We start from the raw sequence: 26,890 nt of genomic DNA on the forward strand, positions 1-26,890 counted from the left end.
TCTCCCCCCTCCCCGGCCACCCCACCGGCCACAACGGAATCCAAGAAGCCAGACCAGCGCATTGTCATACCATATGGGCCGGGCATCAGTGAAGAGCTCGCCAGGATTCTTAGAAAAAAGGGGGTCACGGTGATACACAAGCCAGCGTCGACGCTCACCCGCCTGCTACCGCGGCCGAAGGATCGACCCCCGAGGGAACAACACCAAGGCGTGGTGTACAAGGTGCCGCGTTCGCAATGCCCAGCTAGCTACATAGGCGAGAGCAAGTGCTTCCCAGAAAGAATGCGCCAACATAAGAATGACGTCAGGAAGATGGAAATGCAACGCAGCGCTCTTGCAGAGCACTGTGAAAAGCACGACCATAAGATCGACTTCGACGGCGCTTCTGTTCTGGAAACAGAAAGGAATCTGGGAAGGAGGCTCTTGCTCGAGTCGTGGCATATTCAAAACACACCGGCAAATGTGAACCGGTCCCTAGGAACAATGCCCTCGGTTTACGTTCACGGCCTCCGAAACGTTAGGGAAAGGGAAATCCGGAGCCGCGGTGGAACAAGTCGGGGAGAAGCTTCCATGACCAAACCAGTCACCCCCTGAGGAAGGGACCGAATCGGCCCCGAAACGTCGGGATCTCTAAAACTTGGCTGGAGCCATGTTAACCTCCTAAAAGTGGAATTATAGGCGTGCGCAAGGGGGGGGGGGGGGAGGTGGCGCCTTCGACCCCTGAAGGGGAACCTTGCGCACGCCTATGAGTGCAACGAAAGAGTGAACGGACACAAACACACTAGACGACTGGGAAACCAGTTAATGAATGTATAACACGCAAAAACTCATCTGTAAAGTCACATAGCGCGAAGAAATTCGCATTCCATCTTTTCGCAGACATCAAAGTGGAGTGGTCTAACAGCGGCGAAGTGCTCGCTGTTGCCGGCGTCGCATCGGAGTCTACCGACGGCGACTGCCGGAATCGGATCCACTTCTACACGGACGCAGGACTGCTTCGTTTCGTGGCCTCCATACCGTACACACAGGTACAGTGTAGTTGTGGTACAGATTACATGTGATAAACTATTCGTTGGCCACATTATAAAAATCTGATGGTTTGCTGACACGGAGGTCGCGGGTTCGATCCTGGCCGCAGCGATCGCATTTCAATCAAGGCCACATGCTAGAGGCCTGTGTACTGTACGATGTCAGCGCCCGTTAAAATGCACCAGATGGTCGAAGTTTCCGGAGCCTTTCACTATGGCGTGCCTCAATCATATTGTGGTTTTGGCACGTGAAACGGCAGATGTTATTAAAAATTTGATGTTTCTTTTGCATGTAAGCGAATAGCGTGCTTTTGCGTTGTACGAAGCGTTTTCAAGTGGACTGACAAAAAACAATGATCAGGATTAACGGGTCAGGCTACATTCCCTTTTTATTTTGAGCTTAGTCAAAGACAAAATAAAGAAAGAGGACGCTGTGCTTCCTGAGCCGTTAACACTCACATTACCGATTGCAGCACCATATTTTAAAACCGAAAAATACGTTCAGTTGATTGAGTTCAGAATCTTCATCGGCGCCGGAGACAGGAAGGTAGCCCCGCCTATCGACAGAAGCGGTAACTGCGCTTCGGTTAGCGTGGCCTTCATGATCGGGAAGCGCTCTGTAGGCGGCATAGGTCAGCCGACTTCGGAGGCCGTTTATTGATCTTCACCGCAGGTTGTGCCCTCGAGAGAGAGCTACGTAAATTTCCCTCCGCTTCACTGTCCAACACTTAACGCCGAAGCTAGTGAGCTGCAGATTGTGATTTCTGCACTGGTTTAGGTATAGCGACAACTTCAGTCGAAATAAGGCGCCGTCCAAAATTATTCTTCACGGCTCGAAACCATGTTAATTCATGTGATGGTCATGCTAACTAGTTAAGAACTCTCATGAAATCAGTGCTGATGCGTTCTCTTTAACTTTTGCCGTGTTAGCTTTCGATTTTGAACTAAATGTTCGTTTGCTAGGCAGAGTTACGTTCCTTATTAGGAAAACGGCGATTTCCTGTGTGTTTCGCAATGAGTGGTGTTGTTTGTCTCTCTGAATCGAAAGCGCCCTCAACAAGAGTACTTCTCAAGCTGTGCTTTGTGACAGACAGTAATTTTTGAGGTTGCTAGGTTAGTGCTAGATAGTATTTCAGTAAATGTGAATGACATATCGCGTTATGTCATAACACTATACCATGACGAGATCTAGGAGTAAGAGCTAATTTTTAACTAAACTGAGTACGCGGTGATTATATACGGTGTCCAGAAGAAAACGAATGTAGCATTAGAACAGGAAAGCAAGATAACAAAAAAGCAGCGTTTGAAGCAGAATGAGATAAAGGATATCTTGCAAGATATACGAAATAAATGTGAAAATGTAAAAGAAAGGCTACATAAGATAATATTGGTCACCCAGCACAAATATCAGCACTTTCCGTGAAACTCCCTTTGTTCGCGATAGGCGCGAGGACGGCTTAATTATTGCAACTTTCATGAACTGAGTTCAATTCAACGGTGTAACATACTCGTAAAAACAGCGCATACACAACGGACAAACACAAAGAGACCTACGAGCACTGACTTCCAACTGGTTTATATTTCGCAGAAACACACAATTTATAGCCCCGACATCACGAGGAACACAGAAATGAAGCATGGCAGAAGTTCCTTTTCATTGTCAAGAAGGGGTGCTTACACACCGTCTCGAGAATCCGGGAATAGATTACACGTGGGATTATGGGAAATGACGAGATGGACAAACTTGGTCATTAGTGTGTAAGCACCCCTTGAATCTTTCTTCTTGACAAAGAGAAGGAATTTCTGCGCATGATACCATTCTGTGGTCCTTGTGATGTCAGTGCTAGAGGTTGTGGGTTTCTGGGGAAAATGAACCAGTTTGAATGCAGTGCTCGAATGTATGTATCTTTGTGTTCGTCCATTGTGTATGCACTGCTGTTACGATCATGAACAACGAAATAGCCCAAATTACCTCCCTTGTGAAGTGTAACACGCACAAAGAAAGGCGCACGAATAACCTGTTACGTCTACGGTTCACGCAGAGCCCAGTGACGGCGCTGACGTGGGGTCACAACGACAAGCGGCTATTCGTAGCCACGGGTAGCGTCATTCATATCGGCTGGGTGACGAGGCGCATGGCCTCGCTGCAACTGCTGTCCCGGTTAACGCTGCACCGGGCACTCAGGGACGAGGCGGCCGTGCACACGCTTCCTTTGCCCAGGAGGATGCGTGCCCTGGTGGCCAACCTCTTCGGGCAAACCGTCAAGGTGAGTCAAGTGGTAGACCGAGCTGCCACGCGCATGCGCCCTGGTGCTACTGCGTTGCACTGAAAACATTAGTAACTCATTCAATGGACTGAGTCTGAATGGAGGTGACGTTGGAGGTATAAGAGCAATTATCTAGTATTAGCTATTTATCATTTAGCCATACGCGGATATATGCAGATATATAGAATGCGGATATAATACACAGAATAGCAAAACACGACGACCCTCTACCACTAAGCACTTTTAAGTTACCGGCGCTGAGCACGAGAGCGGCGACGAACAATTGCTTTGATTTATCAGTTGCAAAAAAAAAAATGTCTACGGTCGGCGGCTAATAGAATTTCATGGCGTTCCTATTTGTAATGCTATACCGGCCGATGTGAAAGCGGCACACAATTTTGTGCGGCCATGAAACGTTTTATGTTAGCGGGTAGTTTTGTAGTTTGGTAAATAATCTATGAGCTTTTCTTTGTATCTAAAAGTGCATTGGGTAGTCTAGTATATGTATCTATACATGTACCGTTCCCGTTTGCCATTGTTCGTATCGTTTGCTAAGTTATGCGGTATGTCTAACCATTGGTCCCGACACCAGCCAGCCAGGCTATGGGACCAAAAATGTTTTTTTCGAAGTTTTCGTATGACATGAGCTTATATATATATATATATATATATATATATATATATATATATATATATATATATATATATATATATATATATATATATATATATATCCCCTTGAATCATACGTGTGACTGAGAAGGTATTTATTTTTGGCTTCCAATTTATTTTTCGGTTAGGCACCAGCCCGGCCTAGTCGCATGTCTCACAAAATTCAGTTCCTCCTCAATCAAATGCAGTTGGCAGAGAACCGATTAAGTGATTTACTAGCCCAATAGGGGGGGGGGGGGGGGCACGGTTAATTAATTAGGCGAGTATTCGCCCTCTCCCAGCAGTATCTTCTACGGCTCGCGCTATCAATCCGAGCTTGGGGAAGCCCATTCTGGCTGGCGCAAAGAGCTCTAGAGCAGCGTACCGCTGCCCGCCGGTACGGTGACCCAGCGATCGTAACCGCTACGTAGAACTATACGGGAGGCACGAAGGAAAACGACCGTGCCGCGCAAGAATTGGGAGGAGGGATGGAAAAGGAGGAGGGTATGGGTGGTTCTCGCGCTGGGCTTGCGAGTTAGGAGTCCGGCAAAGACGGGACCCTCTGCGTGCACACACGCGGATCGTCGTAAAAGGGGAGAACTGTTCTCCCAATCCCTGCGCAAGCATAGAGAACCTAACAGCCCGTAGACTCACCACTCCTTTCTAGACTGCCTGTGAGTGAGTGTCTGTGTGCTCGCGGTACAACAGCGAGAAAGGGGGGCTAAGTGAGAGTGTTTCTCAGTGTCTGTGCGTTTCTCGGAACGGTGGACGGAAGGGAGATGCTTTCCAGCAGCCATCAAACTGTCCAGTCTTGTAAGGCTTACGCAAGGCGAGCACACACGTTAACGATCCATAAAAAAAAGAAACTGCCATCTAAGCTTAGCTCAGTACGAGGACTGAATATATGAGGCCACGCCTGAGGGAAACACGCACATCTCCATTACCGAAATGCGTACTTAGCACGCGTAAGGATGAAACGTTATGGCGATGGTTAGGCGTGCGTGACCCCGTGTCATCTTTCATTCGCGTAACTGTTTTTGTCAGTGTAAGCACTGGTAGGTTGTGGGCATGTTACACTACGACCCAGATTTAATGACGTAGCTGCTGACCACAAAACAATGACAACTGAACATTGTCGCCAGCATGTTACGAGAACTAGTTGAGGGATAATGCAGTTACTTATTTACATGAGAATGCACTTAGTTGCGCGACTGGGACACAAACAGAGGATAGACACGATTAGACGCACGAAGTGCAGTATTGTCAACGTTTGACACAAATTAGGCCTTTGCCTACGTGCAGTGACGCGACTGCAGTCGTGTGACAGCTCTCGTGAATCACGCCTGCGCAGTGCTATCTACCGGAGGCGCACCAGCTGCGGGAGTTTGTGTCCCGTCCGCACCACGTGCGTCTGCACTGCACCATGGTGCGCCACGACACCGAAGACCTGGTGTCGGGCAGCGCCACCTACACCCTGTTCCTCGAGTACCTGGGTGGCCTGGTGCCGCTACTGAAGGGCAAGCGCGCCTCCAAGCTGCGGCCCGAGTTCGTCATCTTCGACCCCGAGCAGCCGGCCGGACAGGCCGGCGGTGTCCTCCAGGGGTCATCATATGGCCGCAGCTCGCCCGGTGCCGAGTCGGGCACAATGTCTACTACTTTGAGGGATGCCAGTGAGTACATTACCACGTTGCACTAACGGGGAACAAAGATGGGATGATGATGTTGTGAGCCAATAATATAACTCTTTAGTGGTCGAAGTTGTGTCCAGAAACACAAGTGACCTTCATGGTCGGACTTCGCGCTATTCCAAATTGTGCGTAAATTATGTATGTATGTATGTATGTATGTATGTATGTATGTATGTATGTATGTATGTATGTATGTATGTATGTATGTATGTATGTATGTATGTATGTATGTATGTATGTATGTATGTATGTATGTATGTATGTATGTATGTATGTATGTATGTACAGCACTCGCGGATTGAAACGCGGCGTCATTCTTTTACAGCAGAGCTGTTATGGTCGAGGTTTTCTGTGTGTTGTAGATAGAAAATTATAATCATCATGAGGAGGCACGCGCTCTCTTCGTCCTCTTCTTCATCGTCTTCCTCTTCTACCTCTTCTGCATCGCTCCCAGAATACGTGCGCCGATTCGTCCGGCGTGGGATGCAATGAATGTGATGGGCGAGAGAATGAATAAGGGAGTGAGAAAGAAATAAAGATAGAGAAAGAGAGAAATTCTTGGCGAAAAGAATGACATGGCGAGGCAAGGCTCCAACCCGCCTCCCCGTGATCCGAAGGCGAGCGTCGTAACCACTCGGCTATCCAGGCACGCTAGCAGAGCATAGCATATCTTTGTATAGTATAGTATAGCAAGGGGGTGGGAAAGAGAAGTGACGGTGAGGAAGGCATCTTTGATGGTGATGAGGAGAGAAAGAAGGGGAGGGGAAATCGAGTACTGAGAGAGAGAGAGAGAGAGATAGAAAGAAAGAGAAAGAAAGAAATAGAAAGAAAACCAAGAAAGACAGAAAGAGATAGAAAGACAAAGAAAGAAATGCACATCGAGAGAAAGAGAGAGACACAGACTAAAAAAAATATTAAAGAGAGCAAGCATAACCATGTATAGTATAGTATAGCAAGGGCTGGGAAAGAGAGAGATGAGAGTGTAAAAGCCTAGCCAAGCCAGCACTAGCTAGGTGCCCACCAGATCTGCTGTGAGCCAGCCTTGCGCGGCTTAGTGCAAGCTGCGCTATGATTACTTTTTCTTAGTGTAAATACTGCTATGAAGAATTACCCGCGATAACCGCGTCATGTAAACGGTGGAAAGGAAAGTACGTACATTACTTAGCCGTAAAGTTTCGCGTTTATTCCTGTTTTCTTATTATTGTGTGTTGGGGGGCGGGGGGGGGGGGGAGGGGGCATTTCTTGTCATACTGATCTAGACATGTTATCTATTGAGCGTCAACTCGGTACGGTGATGCGGCATTCGCAAATATTTGATACTCTTCAGCCAGTTTCCAAAGAGGTTTTATTGCTTCAACAACAGCAACACGCACAGCCCAACAAGCAAAAGGAGGTAAATAGAAAAGACACGTTCGACAGCCACAATGCGGCATCGCATAGCTGATTGAGATTTAAGGCAGCAGTTTCTTTTTTTATTACAATTGCACAGCAAGGCCTGTGCCTCATAGAAAAGACATAATAGCGCTCCCTCGTTGAGCGTTTCGATTAGCTGTTCGGTGCTCGCAGTATCACGTTCATGCCAGCATAATGCAAGCGCCCCGCTTGTCGTTTGCAGTGTGTAGTCATTATAATCGAAGCTCCTATAGCCGGCGCTGACGATGCTGTGGCTGGAAAAAAGACTGTACTACTAGCGAGTGCAACGCTCTTGTAATGTACAACTCATGCTATCATCACAAGTGGAAACAATGGTACCCTCGCTTATGGGGCGCTTATAAGATGCGAAACTATACGAGTTTTCCCGAACATCGGCTGTCGCGAATTGTTACTGAATTCCATGCGCCTGTTCGTCCAAACAACGGCTCATTGGGCATGAAGCTTCATAAGGGGGCCTTCACGCACACGCGTAGAAACGCTGAAAATTCGATGACCGTGCTGTTGAGAGATACTGCATGAAGTTTAACGCATCCAACTTCATTTACAAGCCATTTTCGATTAACAGTCAGTAGGAGTAGAAGCAGTTATCACTTTGTAAGAGAATTCATGGGCACAGAAGACTGTTGCTGATGCATTCCCTTCTCAACGCGTGATGGATTTCGCAAAGCGTCTACTACGCGCTATTAAGGAGATAGAGAGAGAGAGAGATGGAGATGAAGGGAAAAGGCAGGGAGGTTAACCAAGCTTTGGCTTGGTTGGCTACCCTACACAGGGGGGGGGGGGGGGAGATAGAGAAGATAGAATAGTAACAAAAAAGAATAAATTAGCAGGTAGTGTGTGAACAAACACACACGAACTTGCACTGGCAGTTCACAGACGCTCGTGAAGTCCGGTCATCTTCGAGTAGCACGATATGTGGCCTTCTGCATGCACGAAACCGAGGGCCAAGGTCCCAGGACCTTCTTTTGTGATAGTGGTCTTGCATCAAGACGATGAAGCTTGCCTTCTAGAACACGTCGTCGAGAGTGCTAGGATGTGCAGTGGCATAGAATGTGCTCAATCGTCTCCTCACAGCTGGATAAGTAGCATGCCGCACTGTTGGCCATTCCAATGAGGTAAGAATATGTATTCGTAAATGTCGCACACGTAAAAGCGTCACACGAAGCTAAGGTATCCACCATTTGGCCTACTGTGCCATGGTGTGACAATAAATGACATTTTATTTATTTTTTTTTTATTTTCTTGCAGCAGTTGGCGCGGCCTTGGCGTCCGACAGTGATGCAGACGAAGGCTGCGCCTCCTCTCCAGGCCGCCGCCGAAGAGCCGCGCGCAACGCGGCTGCAGCGGACGCAGCACTCGCGGGCGACGTACGTATCTTCACTTTTGGATCTGATATACATTGGGCTGTGTACATAGTAACGAGCTTCAAAGCTATTCGTGCGTACTGGTGTATATACGTGGCAGCGTGCGTGCGATCGCAAGAAAAAACGCTTGTCAAGTTTGCTTCACCTTAGTAATAGTCATCTTGAGGAGAAGCACGCTTCTCGGTTTTAGTTGATTGCACAGGCGACGAGGTACAGCTTGACAGTTTCCTGTGAGTGGTTGCTTTGTGAACGTGTTTACGAGAACACAGCCTGTACTACACGCGAGCTATCAACGACGCTCTTCGTTCGCCGTACGCGTAACACTACGCGTCACCCGCAACGTGTTGGAAGAATGATAGGCCGTTTCGGCAGAATGATATACTCGTTTACAACCTAAGAAGAAATGTTGGCTCCGCCCACAAAACCACGACGCGCCTGTCATTCATCTGTAAAGACAGTCGTGCTAGCTCGTTGAAGCTCGAAACGTAAGTACTTTTCTCAGTTAATCTACGAGGGCTATTCAAAAAGTAAGGGCCGTTTGGCCCCCATAAAATATTCGTTGGTAAAAGTTTTTATTCGCGGATCAGTTCAGTACAAACCTACTACACTTTTCTACATCATCACCGTTAACGTTAATTGGATCAAGGAGTTAGGGAAATCATCTGTGGGAGGGGCAGCGATGGCTGTGGGCGAGCTTACATTTTTTCTTAGTTTATAAACGACTATAGTAAGTGCCGTATAATGTGGGTTGCTGTCGGCCGGGGTGTGTCGTAACGCGTCGCAGTAGTTATGCAATCGAATATAGGTAGACAACAAACCTTAGTCGGTACTGTCATATTTTCCTTCAAATGCGCTTCTTCCCACTGGGGGCCGCCACGTGTCGGTGCCACGCTCCATAGTCTGCTAACTATAAACAGTAGTCACACTTCCTCGCAGAGGAATCGCAACGGGAGAGAGCGATCCCGTTTCATAACGCGTGTTCAAGGTGATGAAGCGCGCTAGCGTGACTTCTCTCCCCCGTGCCATCCCTCCGTGTAGCTTCCAGCGCTCTCGTCGGGCGAGAGAGAGAGAGTAAGCGCTAATAGCGTGCGACAAACCCCTGTAAGTCCGCTCGTTGTCGACGGATTCGAGAAATTTTTCCGTCAATCGATTCGGGGAGCCACAAACTCTTATACCGAGGTCATCCGAATACTACTTGGAAAAGCGGTTCGTTCAGGACCCCTTTAATTTCAATTACTGAACGAGACGTTCTTCGCTCGTGCAGGGCATCTCGCTGTCGTCGTCCCGCGGTGGCTGCGTCGGTGCAGCGCGCCGCGAGCTCCTCTACACGGACGAGCTCCCCGAGCGCGAGAAGATCGTGGCCGTGACGTCCAACCTCTGGGGCACCAAGTTCAAGGTGCTGGGCCTGGCCCGCTGGCTGCCGGCCACGCTTGGCACGGTCACGTACCGCACCAGCCTGCTGCACCTGCAGCCGCGCCAGATGACGCTCCTCATCAAGGAGTTGCAGGGCCCGCAGCCGCCGGCCGCCTCTTCCTCCTCTTCTTCCTCCTCTTCGCGCTCACTCGTTCTCCACAACGGCACCACCGTGACGGTGGCCGGCTCGCCCGTGGGCACTGCGGCGCAGGCGGGCGCTAGCTTCTCGGAGGACGAAGACGACGACATGTGCGGTGCGTAGAGAGAGAGCAACAACTTTGTCGAACAGTCTGGCCGGTTGACTGTACATGCATTTTACTTTCAGTTTCTGGAGATATACTGATTTACTTGCTTCTTTATTAGCCGCCAGTTAATACCCCTGGCCAGTCCCTGTCTTGGCGAAGTGTAGCAATAATCATTCGGCGGAAGGATAGGAGGCGTACGTCCCGTGCTAGTGATCATGGTGGACACTTGGCTTACCAGTGAATGTTGGGAGAGCCAGAACAACGCATAAAATAGTGATGTTTTCCGTTACTTCTATGATTCTGATGCACAAATTTCCTTGCGCACGCGCAGACCCTGTGGCGAGCGAGGAGACCGCGGCGCCAATCGCCCCGATGACACCCAAGAAGAAGTGCGGCATGGGCCGTTCTCCAGGCCTTCCGGATCCCGAGACCGGCGTGCTGCCCGGCGACGGGGAGCAGGCCGTTACGGGCTGCGCCAATGGCGGCTGCGGCGACGAGGAGTACCTGATGCTCGAGACGACGGCCGCGGCCGGCGTGCAGCGGCTCACGCTGCGCCAGGCCGGCCACAGCAGGTCACAGGGCACCACCATGTCGCTGCCGGCCGCCGACGCCCTGCCAGGAACCTCCTCGTCCGCCTGCCAAGACGAAGCCACATCACCGTCCAAGAGGCCACAGGCCGAACTCAGGCCCGAGTCGAGGCCCGGGTGAGCAGCCCGACCGGTTCACTTGAGGGGTCAATGAGGATTGCATGAACTGCGCTGAAGGGACAGGGAAAACAAGGGACTGTCGAGTCCTCGTCAATCCCTTGCTTTTTGTGTCCCTTGCTTATTGTGGCATCTTTTTGTGCGCGCTATTTATGCGGTCATGTAATTTCAATTAGCTCGGTCCCACACCTAACGTCAAAGCAGATTTGAGGACCACACGCCTTAGGCGGGACAATGGCTCCCGGCGTGAAACGGTTAGAGCTTGCAGAAGTGTTGAAAGGCGGGCAAGTTGGTATAGGTTCATACTGAAATATTGGCAGCGCAAACTAACGGGACACAGAAGGGGAAAACAAACAAGCGCAGAGCGGTTAGAGCTTGCGCGGCAACTACTTCACTGTCTCGTCTTGAGTGTGTGCTTTTCAAGCCTCCAATTATCAATAAATTAGGCAAGCAACAAGTTATGTTAATTAGGACTTGTCGTTTGAAAGCTATAGCCATAAATGACGTACACATTCCAAAAAGTTAGTGACGTTTCACTCCGTGAACGCGTGCGACGCGCAAGTGCGTTGGTGCTATCAGCACCATGCCCGACTAGAAAAATTGGCGTATTCCTGTGCCCTTCAGCTTGAAACAAGTCCGTCTTTCGGCATCACATCACTCTGAGGACACCGGTGCCCCTTGGGAACCGCCGAAACATTGATGTGGTCGCTGTAAAAGCACTGAGTCTTACTGGTGAAGCCGCTGATGTGAATTGGTAGCTGCTGGAAAAGCAGGAGTTTAATGGCGTTCGCTGGCGCATAGTGGTACCAGTACTGCATGATTGCGCTAATGCCGCGCATCTTCTAGTATTATGTACACTGATAGGAAGCCGTTGTCGTTGAATAAATAATAAATTATTCTGTTATGGAAGGAAACTAGTCTTAGGTCGTGCATGCACTAGGTCACGGAAGCATTATTGAGCTACTTCAAGACGACTGGACTTTACGAGCGTCTGTGAACTACCAGCGCAAGTTGGTGCTGCGTGTATTCACACTAACCGTTCATTTCTCTTTCTTCTTACTCTTGCTATTTCTTTATCTTATCTAATGTTCTCCTCTTCCCCCACCCCACGTGTAGGGTAGCCACTTGAGCCAAAGCTTGGTTAACCTCCCTGCCGTTCCTGTTCATTTCTTTCTCTCTTCCCCTCCTCCCCTCTCTCTCTTTTGTAGCTCGAAATAATGCTGACTAAGAAACGCTTTCGTCTGTGCTCTGAAGACACAAAAGTTCAAAGTATTGTACGAGGCCCTGATGTTCTCCGCAGATGCGCGGGTTCTGGAATTACGGCGCTTCTTTCGTCGCAGGTTGCGGCGCGGTGGCGTGGCGTCGCGCAGCCGGCTGTCCCCCGAGCTGTCCCCGGAAGGCGAAGCGCCCCTGTAGGGGGAGTCGGCCCCCCACAGGTCCGGCGCTGCCCCCGGGGCAGCAGGCGTCCGGCACCTGCTGGACCCGGTGCCCCGCTGGGCGGACAAGGCCGCCGAGCTCAAGTACATCGACGACGAGCAGCCCGACGAGGGCGTCGTCGGCGACGTGGCCTCGGTGCTGCTGCTCAGTCACCACCGGAACCGGAGCAGCATCGGGCCGCCCAACGCCGACTTCCTGGTCGGCGACCCGCGAAGCCGCGGTTGCGACGCCCGCCGGCTCACGCTGAGGTCGGGCTCGTCCATACCGCAGCAGCAGCTGCAGCAGATGCAACAGCAGCAGAGCACGCACAGCGTGTCGCAGGCGTCTTCCTCCTGCGCCACCTCTAGGAACTGCGACGACGCCGCGGAAGTGGCGCGCGCACTGCTCGCCGAAAAGGTGCGTACAAGGAACTCCCTCACTGGGCCTCATTTCAAACTTTGGTTACACCCGTGTAAGGTGGTGACGTGGCAGCTAATTCGCCACGATGGTCTAGTGGCTATGGTGCTCGACTGCTTGCCCTAAGTTCACGGGATCGAATCCCGGCCGCGGCGGCCGTATTTTTGATGGGGGCGAAAATGCTTCAGGCTCGTGTACTTAGATTTACGTGCACGTTAAAGAACTCCAGGTGGTCGAAATTTCTGGAGCCCTCCACTACGGCGTCCCTCATAATCTGATCGCGGTTTTGGGACGTTAAACCCCTACAATTATTATCATTACTTCGCGGATGTCGCCACCTCTCACCGGAAGGTGTTAGGTGGTGACAGCTGCCACGAATGAACTCCGAACAAGAGTAATTGTGTGCATGTATTTGTTTCTATACCTATATTTCTCTCCTTCTTATTACTGCGATAGAAATTATGCGGACAGTGCTCTTTACACTCTGTCTCTGTAGTCGTCCTTTCCAGTTTTGCGCGCTGTTACATATGTTGTTATACGGACACTCTCGGCGGGTTTTTGCCGTCGGCGTCGACGCCACCATGCCGTTCCGTATATGTAGATATTTAGTCTCGTCCCCCATCGCGCTATGTAGGGTCGCGAACCACATATTAGTCCTGGTTAACCTATTTGCGGCTTCTTTCTTTCACCTACCTCTCTCTCTACCTCTCCGTGGCGTCGAGTATAACGCAATTGCTTCATTTGCCACGTGCGACGTTCACGCGCTGACGTCTCGTTGGTCTTGCAGCTGCAGTACAGAAACACCGAGGAGCCTGCCTGCGTGTGCGAGGCATCGCAGAGCTCCTCGCCGGCGACTGCTCGCAAGCAGCGGTTCGCCGAAGAGAACCCGTTCGTGTGCACCACCACCTCAGCGGACTGCGGCGGCGCCTCGCTGGCCATCCACGCGGCGGGCAGCTCACGTGGCACCGCGCCAGGCAACTCGCCGTCTCCGCAACCGACGCTGTGCAGCGGTGCACCCTCTGAGGACGAAGGAAACCGGACGACGAGCCGCGAGAGCACGCCATCGGCAAGTCCTTGCCGCCAGCCCCGACGACACCGGGGGTCCCTACCCATACCCGGTGCAGGTACTAAGAAAAAAAATCAATTGAACATCTACATAAAAAACTCACACGGCCCCATATGCATTTGCCTAAGACGACTCGAAGGCGAAAGCCAACTTTTTTTTCTTCTCTGTCGGATTTATTGATACGACACACACACACACACACCTCACCCTGCTTTCTGCACCGAACGTGGTCTTGCAGTGCCTCCGAGATCGGCCTACCGTTGACCAAGCGACGATGTCATATGACGACGCCATCATGTGACGTCACCAAATGGGACGTCATAGTGACGTCATGATGACGCCATATTGAGACTTCATCATGTGATGATAATTTTTTGCACCACTCGTGTGAACACCGAGGGTAACTTTTCGCGTTTGATGAGGCGTCTAAGGCTTCCGCCTTAATAATAAACCACGTATAATGCATGGAGATTTAGGCAAACGGGTAAGGGTAGACTTTAACCTAGAGAAACATGCTTGAGTTCCATATAGACTGGTGAAGTGAACAGATACAGGATCGTCAAGGAACAGGTAAAGAACAATGAATGAGACGCCCGAAAGAGGTGTGGATCTATCTATCTATCTATCTATCTATCTATCTATCTATCTATCTATCTATCTATCTATCTATCTATCTATCTATCTATCTATCTATCTATCTATCTATCTATCTATCTATCTACTATCTATCTCTATATCTATCTATCTATCTATCTATCTATATCTATACTATCTATCTATCTATCTATCTATCTATCTATCTATCTATCTATCTATCTATCTATCTATCTATCTATCTATCTATCTATCTATCTATCTATCTATCTATCTATCTATCTATCTATCTATCTATCTATCTATCTATCTATCTATCTATCTATCTATCTATCTATCTATCTATCTATCTATCTATCTATCTATCTATCTATCTATCTATCTATCTATCTATCTATCTATCTATCTATCTATCTATCTATCTATCTATCTATCTATCTATCTATCTATCTATCTATCTATCTATCTATCTATCTATCTATCTATCTATCTATCTATCTATCTATCTATCTATCTATCTATCTATCTATCCTATCTATCTATCTATCTATCTATCTATCTATCTATCTATCTATCTATCTATCTATCTATCTATCTATCTATCTATCTATCTATCTATCTATCTATCTATCTATCTATCTATCTATCTATCTATCTATCTATCTATCTATCTATCTATCTATCTATCTATCTATCTATCTATCTATCTATCTATCTATCTATCTATCTATCTATCTATCTATCTATCTATCTATCTATCTATCTATCTATCTATCTATCTATCTATCTATCTATCTATCTATCTATCTATCTATCTATCTATCTCTAGCCGGGGGTGGTGCGTCAACACCGGGGCTGGGCGCCGTCAGCGCGGGAGACGAGAGCGGTGGCTCGGCGCCGTCATCACCGGCTCTGAGCCGCAGTATCCCGTCGTCGCCGGTGTCCGGCCGGAAGAGTCGGCAGCAACAGCTGCGCACGCTGCTCTACAGTCCGTTGCTTCTGCGCAAAGTGCGCGGCGGCCGCGGACAGCGCAGCGGAGCCGTCCTCGACAGCTCGGACGAAGAAGGCGGCCAGAGCGGCGAAGAGGTGCTCTCGGACGGCTTCCGCGACCTCGAGAGCATGCAGAAGGCGCACATACGAAAGAAGGTGCGTGAAAAAAGAATTCCACAGAAACTCTATACTGAGGAACGGTCAGTTTCCTACACTATTTACTAGTCAGCCGCGGTGGTATAGCGGTTACGGTGCTCGGCTGCTGACCCGAAGGTCGCGGGTTCGATCCCGGCCCCGGCGGTCGCATTTCGATGGAGGCGGAATGGTAGAGGCCCGTGTACTTAGATTTAGGTGCACGTTAAAGAACACCAGATGGTCGAAACCGCCGGAGCCCTCCGCTACGGCGTCTCTCATAATCATATCGTGGTTTTGGGACGTAAAACCCCAGATATTATTACACTATTTACTAGAGGGAACCCTGGCGCTGTAATCGTTCAGCCACCGTGGGAATGATGGGTAGCGCACGGATTTGCCTAGTCTTCATGCTTGCGGATTCAAACGCACTTATGGCTTTGTTTGTTGTTGAGCTTTAGCTTTTCTTTTGGACTAAGAAATGGCTGGTTGTGAACCTTGTGAGCTGTTTCGAACTGGTGAGCCTAAAGGGGTAAAGGTGGTGAAATGGGACTGCGGAACTTCTGCTGAATTTTGTCTTGCGACAAAGCGACTGCAGGCCAGACGGAGCCGAAAGAACGAAACTTATGAAAATCCACGTACTATCCATCATTTCCATGCTGGCTGAAGCGTCATGCGTTGTAGCTCCCATAAACACTAGCGTCAGATTTCCCTCTAGTGTACTGTTTGAAACTCTAAAGAAACTGTTATGTAATGCGTAAGCAGTATTATAGTTGCATCACTGAACTAGTGTGTGCTCTGATTCAACATATGGCATCACTAGCCAATATTAGACATCATTTAGCCAACACTAGCAGACATTAACCATCAGTAGCCAAGGCTAAGTAACATTAGCTGAAATAATCTATCATTTAGCCATCAATAGCAGGCAATATCTGTCATTTAGCCACCATTGCCAGCAATAGCCAGCAAGTAGCCCTAGAATGCTTAGGTAGGCGTTAAGAGTTCCTCCAGTGCTGCCGGTTAGAGGAAGCGTTCGATTGAATGTACAGGGACAATTAAAAGTTCCCATGCCACTATCTCATGTATTCCTATGGCAGCGTGGCCTGGGAACTTTTGATGGGCCCATTACTTGCGTCCTTGTATTCTTGCGATAGTGCAAGCGTAATGGAACTTCCCCGAGACGCAGTTTCAAATTAGGTTTATAAGTGTTGATGAGGCTTATGTATGTATATCGATAGCTTTTTTTTTTGTTTATATTACTGTTGCGCGAATTGAAGATATTATGCTTCTACACGAGTAGAGAAATCTTTATAAGTGATTGGTATTTGCGTATCGAAAAAGCACGCACTTCTCAGCGTTCGGCCTTCTATGGCTGTCCTGTTTTGACGAGACGGTGCCTCCATCTTGCGTGCAGTTAAAGAAGCGCCACGGCAAGGTGCACCAACAGGAGATGCTGCCGCCCAGCAAGCCACCGCCCATGTACCGCGAGTTTGTGCTGCACAACAAGGCTCCCCTGTGGAACGAAGTGAGCCAGGTCTACCAGTTGGACTTTGGCGGTCGCGTCACGCAGGAGTCGGCCAAGAACTTCCAGATAGAGTTTAAAGGAAACCAGGTACATTGTCGCCGTGAGCAGTTTTTGTGTGACGAGGTTCTTCGTCGTGCTAAGAATGCTGCAGCGCATCTTGTGCTGTACTTGTCTCTGTCTTCGTCGTTGTTTACTATAGTGATGCTTCAGATTACTTCAGATGTTGTCTGCAAGAATATAGAGGCGCCTAAACCAAATGACACTGACGCGACGTATTGTTGTGTATCTCAACGTCTTCTGTTCTATAACAAAGTGACCCTTTTTTTTCTTGTTGTTGTGTTGTAAAGGTGTTTATTTTCAGTACTGACACGCTCGCTATCGACTCTTGATGCGCAGGTGATGCAGTTCGGCCGCATCGACGGCAACGCCTACACTCTCGATTTCCAGTACCCGTTCAGTGCCCTCCAAGCATTCTCCGTCGCTCTCGCCAACGTAACGCAGCGACTGAAGTGACACGCCGCGCTCTTCAAGAGTTGAACACACTCTCTCTCACAGTGCTCGCGCTCCGTATTTCATTCTTTCTTTCTCACTCTCCGCGCGAGAACGACCTGCGCGCTCCTGTCCGCGGGATTCGGAGACTGAAGAAGAGAAAGAAAAATACCAAGCAGAAAGCTCAACTCAATGCTGGGCGACATGACGGGTGAAGGACAACGAAGAAAAGGCCAGAACAGGAGAGTGACGGTGGCTTCAAACGGAACCGCTACCCCGAAGGTTGAATGCGAGAATTCGAGGCATCAGCTGGTATTGCCGTGTTCCAGTGTGCGAGAGCAGTGTCCCTGCTTTTCTATGTAGTGGGCAACCAGGCCGTGTGGAGAAGCTGCGAACGTTAAGTTGCGAGAGTAGTGTATCCGGAGCTTCCAGCAAAGTGAATAATTTCTTTCTTTCCTTCTTTATTGGCTCCTTCCCCCTCGCTCTTTCTCTCTATGGCTCTACGAAACGATGCGCTGGTTTCTTTTACCCGGTCGTCACCCCATTCTACTGCTGAGTTCTCCGGAAGAAGGTGTTATTCGCGCATTCTCTAGTTTGAAAGGTTTACGTTTCCACTCATAGAGATTGTGTACAAAATACGCGCTTTAGTGTCTCTTGTTGTAACCAACGTTACCGCAAGAAAAAAAAAAGCACATGCATGCTCCGACTCGATCTCAAAATATAGTGCACGCCCAAATTAACACTGAGCGTAATGCCGTGGCTGTGCAAGAAGTCAACGAAGTGGCTGGGATGGTTCACTTAACGGGGAGTTATGGTGCTCAAATACTCTCACAAAAAATCTAGTCATTAGTTATGGAGCGTGAAAGGTTTGGGTTAGGGGCAGTTCAGGGTGTTGAGGTGGTACGTTTTAGTCGTTATCGTTATTTATGAAATGCACGGGAACGCAGTCAAACAGCTGTCTTCTTTCATGCTGTGAAAAATGTGCATCGCTTGACAGCATGATTGAATACTTCTTTCATGCGTCTTGTTGGCAGCTAGAATCACACTTTCACGCTGGCCCGCCAATGTAGAAACTTTACTCACGCGATCAGTGTAGTCACTATAAGGTTCGAAACTTTCGAGCCAAAGAACAACAGCGCATCGCTGAGTGCATTAGTGACGCAATCTCCTTTTACGTGCTCGTCGCTTGTATAGATCCAAGCCTCGTCCAGTTTCTCAATTATGGTAAATTTGCAAGCCCAAATTACAGAGGCTTTTATAGGACTTGCTTGGAGCAGACGTTGCATATAGTTGGTACAACTCTCAGGGCGCCGTTTGTGCATCGAAAACGCCTTTCATTCTCTCGCGCACGTGCAATTTAGTAATTATCCACAAGCTTGCGTTGTAGAAAACAAACCAGACGTTCGTGTGAAGGGTAGATCTGCTGAAATAACGCTTACCTGAGGCTCTGCAACACATGCAGTATGTTTTAAAAGAAGTGAACATATTTGTGGTCTTAGCAAAGTTTTTTTGGCGGACAACAGAATACGCTAACTCGAGACCCTAAAAGAATACCGCCTCAGTCTTCAATCCTCAGGCGCTACCGTTAGACGACATCAATGTGGAAGTGAAGAAAGTCATTGCTGCCACTGGGAGTTTTACAGTCTCTTTCTGTACTTGAAGTGATTCCCGAGCGAGCTACCAGAAAAACATACCAGACTTGCTGTAAACTTCGCATGGTTAATCATCTTCAGCGTAACCGCTGGTTCAACCAACTGAGCACCTTAACGCCACGTTTGCTTAGTAGTAAGACGTCATAACGAGAATCTCCGAGTCCTAGTTTACGTTATATAGTTAGCTGTGCTTCAAACCGCAGGCTACGGCTACACGCTGTCGTTGACGGCCAATCAAAACTGGAAACTAATAATCGCAGCCATGAACCAAAGCGCGGTGCGTTATTAGCCCGTCTGAACGCGCTTTCGTAAGGCTTGCACGTTTTGATAGTCCTAATCGTCAAGCCGAGCGAGCATTTTTTGGTTTCTTTAGCTACGCTGATACCACGCCCTCTGAGGGCATAAGCTAACGAGCCCAATCTAGAGAGCCTGTCTATAGAGTAAGACAAACGCTCCCAACGTAACTATAGCTCTTTCTTTATGCTTAGACGAAACTAGCTGCTTTTGGGCAGCCGAGCACAGTTTCTCGCTTTTCCTATACCTACTCTATGTGACCCTCGCAGATTTGTTGTTGCTGTGTTTCCCAGCGGGTGATTAAGATCACGTGATACTTTTGTCGCGAGAGCTGGCGCTGGCCTGGATGTGACTAATCGAAACACAAATCCTCCGTGATAACCAAGGCACTTGCACGTGTCCTGGCAAAATTCATTTTTCGAGTTGTTTCACATATTGGCTCACGCAGTCGCAAGAAAGGTTAGATGATGCCTACTTGGTAGATTCGTGTTATAAAAGGGAATAGATGAAACAGTAATCAACTTCGATTGGTATGCATATGAACTGTGTTGTAGAAGATAGGAAAACAAGGACGGCGCAGATATGCATGAAACGTTTATCACTAAGCGCAGTGTCCAGTCTGTTAACGTTTAGAGCAAATGCTGTACAGGGCCTCCAGCGTGAGAGCAAAAGCTAGAGGCGCTGTCACTTATTGACTATGTAGATCACATTTTTGTTGAACGTTTTCTATGTTGTAGACCTACCCTGTACAGTCGCACAAAACTATGAAAGCAGCGGACGAAGCTGGTGGTTCAGTGGTTGTCGAATGGTAATCAAGTTTAGCCTCTTACCCTTTGCGGCAAACTTGGGCACGAACGCTGAGAATGACACGGTCACGCGGTTGTCAACAAGAACGGGTCCCGGCTTTTAGCGTGCGCACTCATACTCATACTCTATACATAATAATAAGCCTGCATGCGTGCGTATGTGAGCGAGGAGGCATTCTAATGTGTATGTAAAGATAACATGTCTTCGCTTTCTACGCGACACAGATAGAAGAAAAAGTGTAACGCAAGAACCTTTCTGCTATGTTTAACAGCTTGTTGCTATTGCGAAGCTATGGAGATGAGAAAGAAGGCTCACCGTTTCTCTAAGCTTCGCAGCTTTCCGTGCTTTCAGCTGAGTGTTTTTGTTTCACTCGGCGGGCACGTTGTGTTTGTCGCTTTCTGCTCCGCGGGAACTGTGCAATGATCAGCGTATAGAGACGATAATGTGCATACACATGTGCGCGCTCATTGGAGTGCGAGGACCGTTCATATATTTTGTCGCTCCCGTCATCTTCAAAATGGTGCAATCACCTCACCCGGCCGTTGCCACTGTCTTCACGCCACATTGCTGGTTTGTTCCATTGTTTGTGTGGCTGCTGCTGCTGCTCGCCTGTTTTTGTTTGTGTACTTTTTTTTTGCCAGAAACATCTACATACATGTGTGCGCGATTGAACATGTGTGCGTGTGACAGTTTTGTGCGTGGATCTCCACGTGATTGACGCGTGCTTCTATTGCCACCCCAGTTTGCATGTGCGACGTGTAAAACTACGAAAAACAGCTATACTTACTTTATCAATCTTCACCCACTTTTTCCCGGCCCCCTCGTTTTCCTCCACAACAAGCAACACTTCGCCCTTCACTTTTTGAAGCCTATAGGAGCATTTCAACATAAGCCGTAAACTAGCACACGCCATATTGTATCTGCGCATAATAACTCTTTTCCCACCACTCCGCTCTTTCACAATGCTACATTGCCTGTTTACGACGTATACCCGCGTTGAAACTGTACGCATGCGTCGTGTTCTCACTGAATCACTCTCACGGATGCTCCACTCGTCTTCGCGTGACGTCACCCTTGATGAACGCCTCGTTAGAACGGCGGGCATGCTACGAATACGTTTCGGAACGAAGAGACGTGAAAATAACGCTGACGTGTTCCAGTTCTGTCGTCGCGTCCTCTTTCGGCTGACGTCCTGGAAAGTGATGCATCAAGAATACGGCGCAATGTATTGCGAATAAGAAACTGCCGTACCACTCCGCTTCTACAGTCACGTGACGCTATAGGACGCAGTGCGTGAAGTGTATTTGTAAGCGAGAAATCAAAATCTTAACCAGTGACCCCTGCGAAATTAAAGGGTGGTCTTACCACAAAAGGAGACTTCAAACGGCCTATGCATTCCCAACACACGTAATCATGCGTCAACACTGGGCAAACAATAACTCGTATGTTTGCAAAACGATTGACGAAGCTACTGTTGGACTTTAGAAGAACGGGTTATTGACCCAACATCTCGAGTATTACCGCTTGCGTTGGGTATTCCGCGTATATGCATACCGTATGGAACAGTTCACCCAAACCAAAAATTCATGCAAATTAAAAATTTAAAGACTTTCATTGCTTTTAAAATGTTCTAAGTACTAAACGCAAGTACTTATGGTGAAAAAAGGCATGTCATATACAAACTTGGGCTGTTACCAGAGTAACTAAGAATTGAAATGAAATATCGGATCCCAACTTGCTTTCAAGTGTAATCCATAAATTATAGCATGGACACGAAAAATTTTCTTTGGCAGTGTTTAACGCAGAAAACGTACACTTTAATACTGAGCGCAATACCAATTCACCCGCGCATTTCATTAACACCTACCCTGCAAAAACTCGCAAACCGATTTTGAACTCAGAAACACCGCTACAAGAGGACGAAGACGAGAGGACACAAACACGGCGCTGTGTTTATACCAACCAGCCTAATTCAAGACGCTAATACTCGTAAACCGTTCGCCTTCTTTCTTTGGACTTTACAGTGGAAAATGCCCGAGTGTCAGCGCTTAAAGCTGGAAATACATTGCAAATAAAGCCCTTATTTTAAAGCCTGGAGTGGTCGTATAACCCTTCCCGCACCCCGTAATAAAAGCCACGTGCAAAAGTATGTGTCACACGAGTGTCACCAAAGAATTTGAAAATAATCAGAAAGAGCCGTTGTGCAGCGTCTACGCAATTGCCGAAACTCCCGGGCAAACTTTAGTCTACAAAACGCGAAGTTCTGGCTGAAGGGGCGTCGTTTCCAGGCCTTATGCAGTAAGCGCCAAGCACCCCTGAACTGAATACTTTCAGTACGTAGTAACAAAGGACATAAGTGCGTATTTATTTCTCGTTTTGACACGAAGTGGCTTGCACGATTCCTTAAAAATAACAACTACATTCAGCTAATACAAGAATAACTCAAAGCTAAACAGCTTTATTTTTGTGCCGTGTTTCTAGCGTCGCTTACGTGATTTGAGCAGACAGTGCACCCCTTGATAAATTTGAGTACTCTGTTTATCGAGGAATGTTACATGTGTTAGCACGTAAGGGACGTGTGGAAGGTTTACGCGTGGTTTTCCACTTGCCAAGTGACATTTCGCTCTGTCACTGTCGCGCAATGTTTCGCCTTATCTTGCCGTATCTCAGTGCGGCCGAGTTGTTGATAACAAGTATCCCTGACGGATAATCCCAGTAATATGATTAGATTACCGATGTTTAGGAAGCTCACTGTGCAGGTGGGTAAATTCTGGAGAAAGTAGGTTGTCATCATTCGCTTATCTGTAACGATAGCGCCTCGCGAAACATGAAATTGTCGCTGATTCCTTGTCTAGAAGAAACGTAGTAATTGAACCCAAACGCGGGCGACCTTACGAAATTAAGCGATATGATATCAACGCAAGCCGAAGTAGTAAAGAAAGCAGTGACAGAAAGTGTAGCTGTTTTTGTTTGACGCATTTCGAATTCATGACACGGCATAAATGAGTGCGTTTTTGGCGCCTATTCATTATTTCAAGTACACTCGAACTCTATAAATGCTACTTTTAACGAATGTTCCTGAAGGCAGGAATTGTTTGGGAAGAAGCAAGAGGAAGCACTTGTGACTAGCTTTCACAAGAGCGCAAAAATATGTGTTGTTGCTTATTTGTTTGTTTACGTTATACGGCTCAACGCATATTGTAAAAACTCTGTAACCTCATCAATGATGACTCCAAAATCGTCAATTCCCTGAGCATAATCACAACTGTCCTTTGCTCTCAGTACACGATAAAGACGCAGCTGACCCAGAAATGTAAATACTGTAACCGCACGCTTAATATTCCCATTACATACAAAATACCGTATTTCTTTACGATGAAATATTCTCGAAAATTTCGGCAGACGCCGTGAACGGTAAAATAAAAATAATAAATGGCGAGACAGGAGGTGTACGAACCACGTCTTGGTGTTTATTTCTGAGCACACCAGATAGGTTATCGTCCTACATGTAGCAGCTAGCTCACGTTGGGTTAAATTTCATCATGGCCAGAAGACTACGATCACACGCTCAAATTTTTTTTTACCAAGTTTTCTTAGTATTTAACTTTAACGCTGCAGATTAGCGGTCAGTCACTCGCAAGGGCTCGGGAAGTTTAACCTGTGATTATAGCCGTTCGTAGGGGCTGACTTAGAGAAGATTACCAACAGTAAATCCGTCAGTTCTTCAATGGCCGTTACGATTTTCATAAAGTGAATATCATGCATAGTTTTTGAAGAACAAAGTGTATATTTTCTCAGTAACATCTACACAAAACAATTAAATACAGGTCATAGCTCAGCGTAAAGGACTTGGTTATAGAGAAATCAGAAGCGATATCTGTGAAACACGATCTTTTGACGACCACTATAGAGGTGCCATGACAAGGAAAGAATATTGAGCTCGAACCATATCGTTCCTTAGAAATGTGAGAAATACAATTTAATGTCGCCCTCACACTATTGGCTGTTCAACGACAAAATACAAGTCACTGTTCTGCGCAGTAATTTTGTCCTTCAGAGTAATCAATAGAATTTTTCGCCGTGAGTGATAACTCTTCCTCAAATACTGGCAGCCTTGAAAACTAAATAACGTTACGTCGTTTGTAAAAAATTTACCGGACCTCCCGAGGATGCTGTGTTTTGTGCTGAAATTGACACGAAGATGCCACTATTCATACCTCAAATGATCTCTAGAAAAAAGAACCACTGTGCTTACGAAGTGCATCAAGATATACCCCACATCTGACGATGTTCTGTAACCGAATAAACACGACAATGTCCGTGTTTTTGTTGCGCGTGTTTCACTTATGTCTTTCGTTTTTTCACTGCTAATAAAATGGAGCCAAGCATTTGCTATTGCTCAGGACTCGCACTGTCTCTTTTTTCGCATCTGTAAACGAAGAATTATAAATCTCTGGTTTCGTGCTCGAGGCCAAGAATTCCCGGAAATAAAAGAAAAACTTTTTCGTAAGAGTACAATTTCGTAGCCGGATCACTTTGGAAGACGTGCGTTTTGAGAGCCCTGTGGGTGAGCATTATTGTACTGTTGTGCGCATAGATCACTTTGGTGAATGTGCTTGCGCGTGCTTGCGAGCGTGCTTGAAAAACGAGATGCGGTGCTTGTCTCAAGGAGGCCTTAAAAAGATTAAAACCTCTATGGCCAATCTTCATTCTGTAGTGAATACCTCTCGTCATTATTATTTTTTTTTTAGTTTTACAATCAACATATTGCCACGAGCGCTTCTTACTGTTATCTTAAAGTGATCGAGAATCACCCACGAAAGCCTGTTACCACCACTCCTCAAAGACCGCGCAGAAATGTTAGGAAACTTCGTGATTGTTTCAGACTGCTTTCGAGGCTTTCGAATCATGAAATTTCGCGCCGTACAGATATTCCTGCATGAATATTGGGTGCCCTACGAGTCATACTGAAATCTAAAGAGATGAAAGGAATATTACCGTTTTAACGGGACAGCATCTATATGTAGTATGATGTAAAGAAACCGATAACGGCATATGAACGGCTATCGCCATCTATAGGCGTTTAAGGGAGCCTGAAAGCGCCAGTTCTGTCCTTCGCCTCGAGGTAGCGCGACAATCGGCTATCCCGCACGATGCCTCTATGTTCTGATAAGGTTAGAAGGAAAATATTTTAATGCTGAAAAAACAACAAGGTTGGTCGGAAAAGCACGTCCTCATAAACGTAAGTGAACCTTATTTCATGCCGCAGTTCACTTCAGTTGGCAAAACTATTATTCATAAATCGTGTGGTAGTCAGGCTCCAGAAACTGAGCGGAGTTTCGGTTTGAAGGAACATGCACGCTCGTAGCGGTGGCCGGTAATTCTAAGATCTGATTGAACAAAGTGAGATTCATTCGGATGTTCGAATTTATTGCCTTTTACAAGTTTTTACAAATAAAGAAATTTTATTGAACTGTGATGAACTTTTTTTGTTTATTTGTACTTTTATGTCTTATTTTGTGAATTTTAAATCAGGCGAAGCGCGGGAACTGGTTGGCCTGTGTCAACCAGTTCCCACTCGCTCAGCGATATCAGAAGTTGGATCGCGCTCGGTTATCTCGCTCGGTTGGCGTACCAAGTACGAATACGGGAAAGATAAGTCATTTGGTGGGGCATACAGCAAACGGAAGTCGCAGTGAGCCGCGTCGAACAGGTCAACCATGAATTAGACGAAGATGACTAAATCGAGGCGTCACATGTTTTGCGCGGCTCTGGGATGTGTTAACCCTGCGATTTCCAGTTCCGCGAAGGTTTTTCAGGTTTCCTAGTGACAACGGGTGAGCACAAGTATTTGGATCCATTATTTGAGCAGGTATTCATTTTTCAAGAGTACACGAGTAAACCCAGTTCTTTGCAAGCCTGACTGGACTGACACAAGCGCAGTGTCGCTAGACTAATTCGTCATGACGACTGCCTACCTGCTGCAGGCAAAATACGTTTACTCAGAGGATAAATGCGTGTTGGTTCGGCTGCACAGTTTGTTCATCCTCTTACTTCTGGCATGTAGTTCAACTGAGGTGAAGCAATTATAGGCTCCTTCCTGTTGATGGAAATGCATGAAGCCAGTTTGAAACTTTGTGGGCTTTTACTCCTAATACTGTCACTGAAATACATGTAATCGATTGACTGATGCTTTCAGAAGTCGTTTAACATTGAATGTCGCTGAAGCCAACCTTTTGACAAGTGGAACTAGGGAACCACCCCGTCTGGTTCCTGCGTGTACCACCGATATAGTTTGGGCTCAATAAAAGCTGATTCATCATCATTCGTCAAGGCAATGCTGCTGCCTTGACGAAGACAAGTCAACTTGCCGAAACATTGTCTCAAGCGGCATTCCCTGTTAAACTATTTCTCATCGCTTCAAGCTCGCCTCTTCCCCTGATATTCTGTCTTGCTTGGTACTCAAGTTCTGTAAGAAAAATATGTCATAACACACGTGATTGAGTCAAGTACGGCGTAGCCTGCTCGTGATTGTTAATAATTTTCGCATTGCTTCGGATATTCTGGGTTCAATGTTGGCTCATTATGTGTATATTTCATTTGTGAATTGAAGCTTCTTTTGCAGATTGACGCCGTGTATGTCTCTGTCTTTTAGTACAAAATGTGTGATGAACAAAAAATTTAGTTTTTACTTGTGTTGATCGAGTTTGT

At 47.3% G+C, this 26,890-nt stretch overlaps 1 protein-coding gene across 1 annotated transcript in view; it reads left to right on the plus strand.

The window, feature by feature from the left end:
• Positions 1 to 24,590, plus strand: part of LOC119397606 (tubby-related protein 4) — a 167,294-nt gene extending 142,704 nt beyond the window's left edge. The window contains exons 5-16 of the mRNA XM_037665030.2: positions 880 to 1,028; positions 3,071 to 3,295; positions 5,298 to 5,616; positions 8,317 to 8,435; positions 9,697 to 10,099; positions 10,422 to 10,794; positions 12,095 to 12,134; positions 12,211 to 12,627; positions 13,415 to 13,751; positions 15,117 to 15,433; positions 16,827 to 17,024; positions 17,334 to 24,590. Coding sequence (XP_037520958.1) covers positions 880 to 1,028; positions 3,071 to 3,295; positions 5,298 to 5,616; positions 8,317 to 8,435; positions 9,697 to 10,099; positions 10,422 to 10,794; positions 12,095 to 12,134; positions 12,211 to 12,627; positions 13,415 to 13,751; positions 15,117 to 15,433; positions 16,827 to 17,024; positions 17,334 to 17,450 — 3,014 coding nt within the window. The 3' untranslated portion in view covers positions 17,451 to 24,590. The remainder of the gene's footprint in view (positions 1 to 879; positions 1,029 to 3,070; positions 3,296 to 5,297; positions 5,617 to 8,316; positions 8,436 to 9,696; positions 10,100 to 10,421; positions 10,795 to 12,094; positions 12,135 to 12,210; positions 12,628 to 13,414; positions 13,752 to 15,116; positions 15,434 to 16,826; positions 17,025 to 17,333) is intronic.
• The last annotated feature ends 2,300 nt before the right edge of the window (positions 24,591 to 26,890 follow it).

Source organism: Rhipicephalus sanguineus, chromosome 6, assembly GCF_013339695.2.
Source record: "Rhipicephalus sanguineus isolate Rsan-2018 chromosome 6, BIME_Rsan_1.4, whole genome shotgun sequence".
Lineage (NCBI taxonomy): Eukaryota > Metazoa > Arthropoda > Arachnida > Ixodida > Ixodidae > Rhipicephalus > Rhipicephalus sanguineus.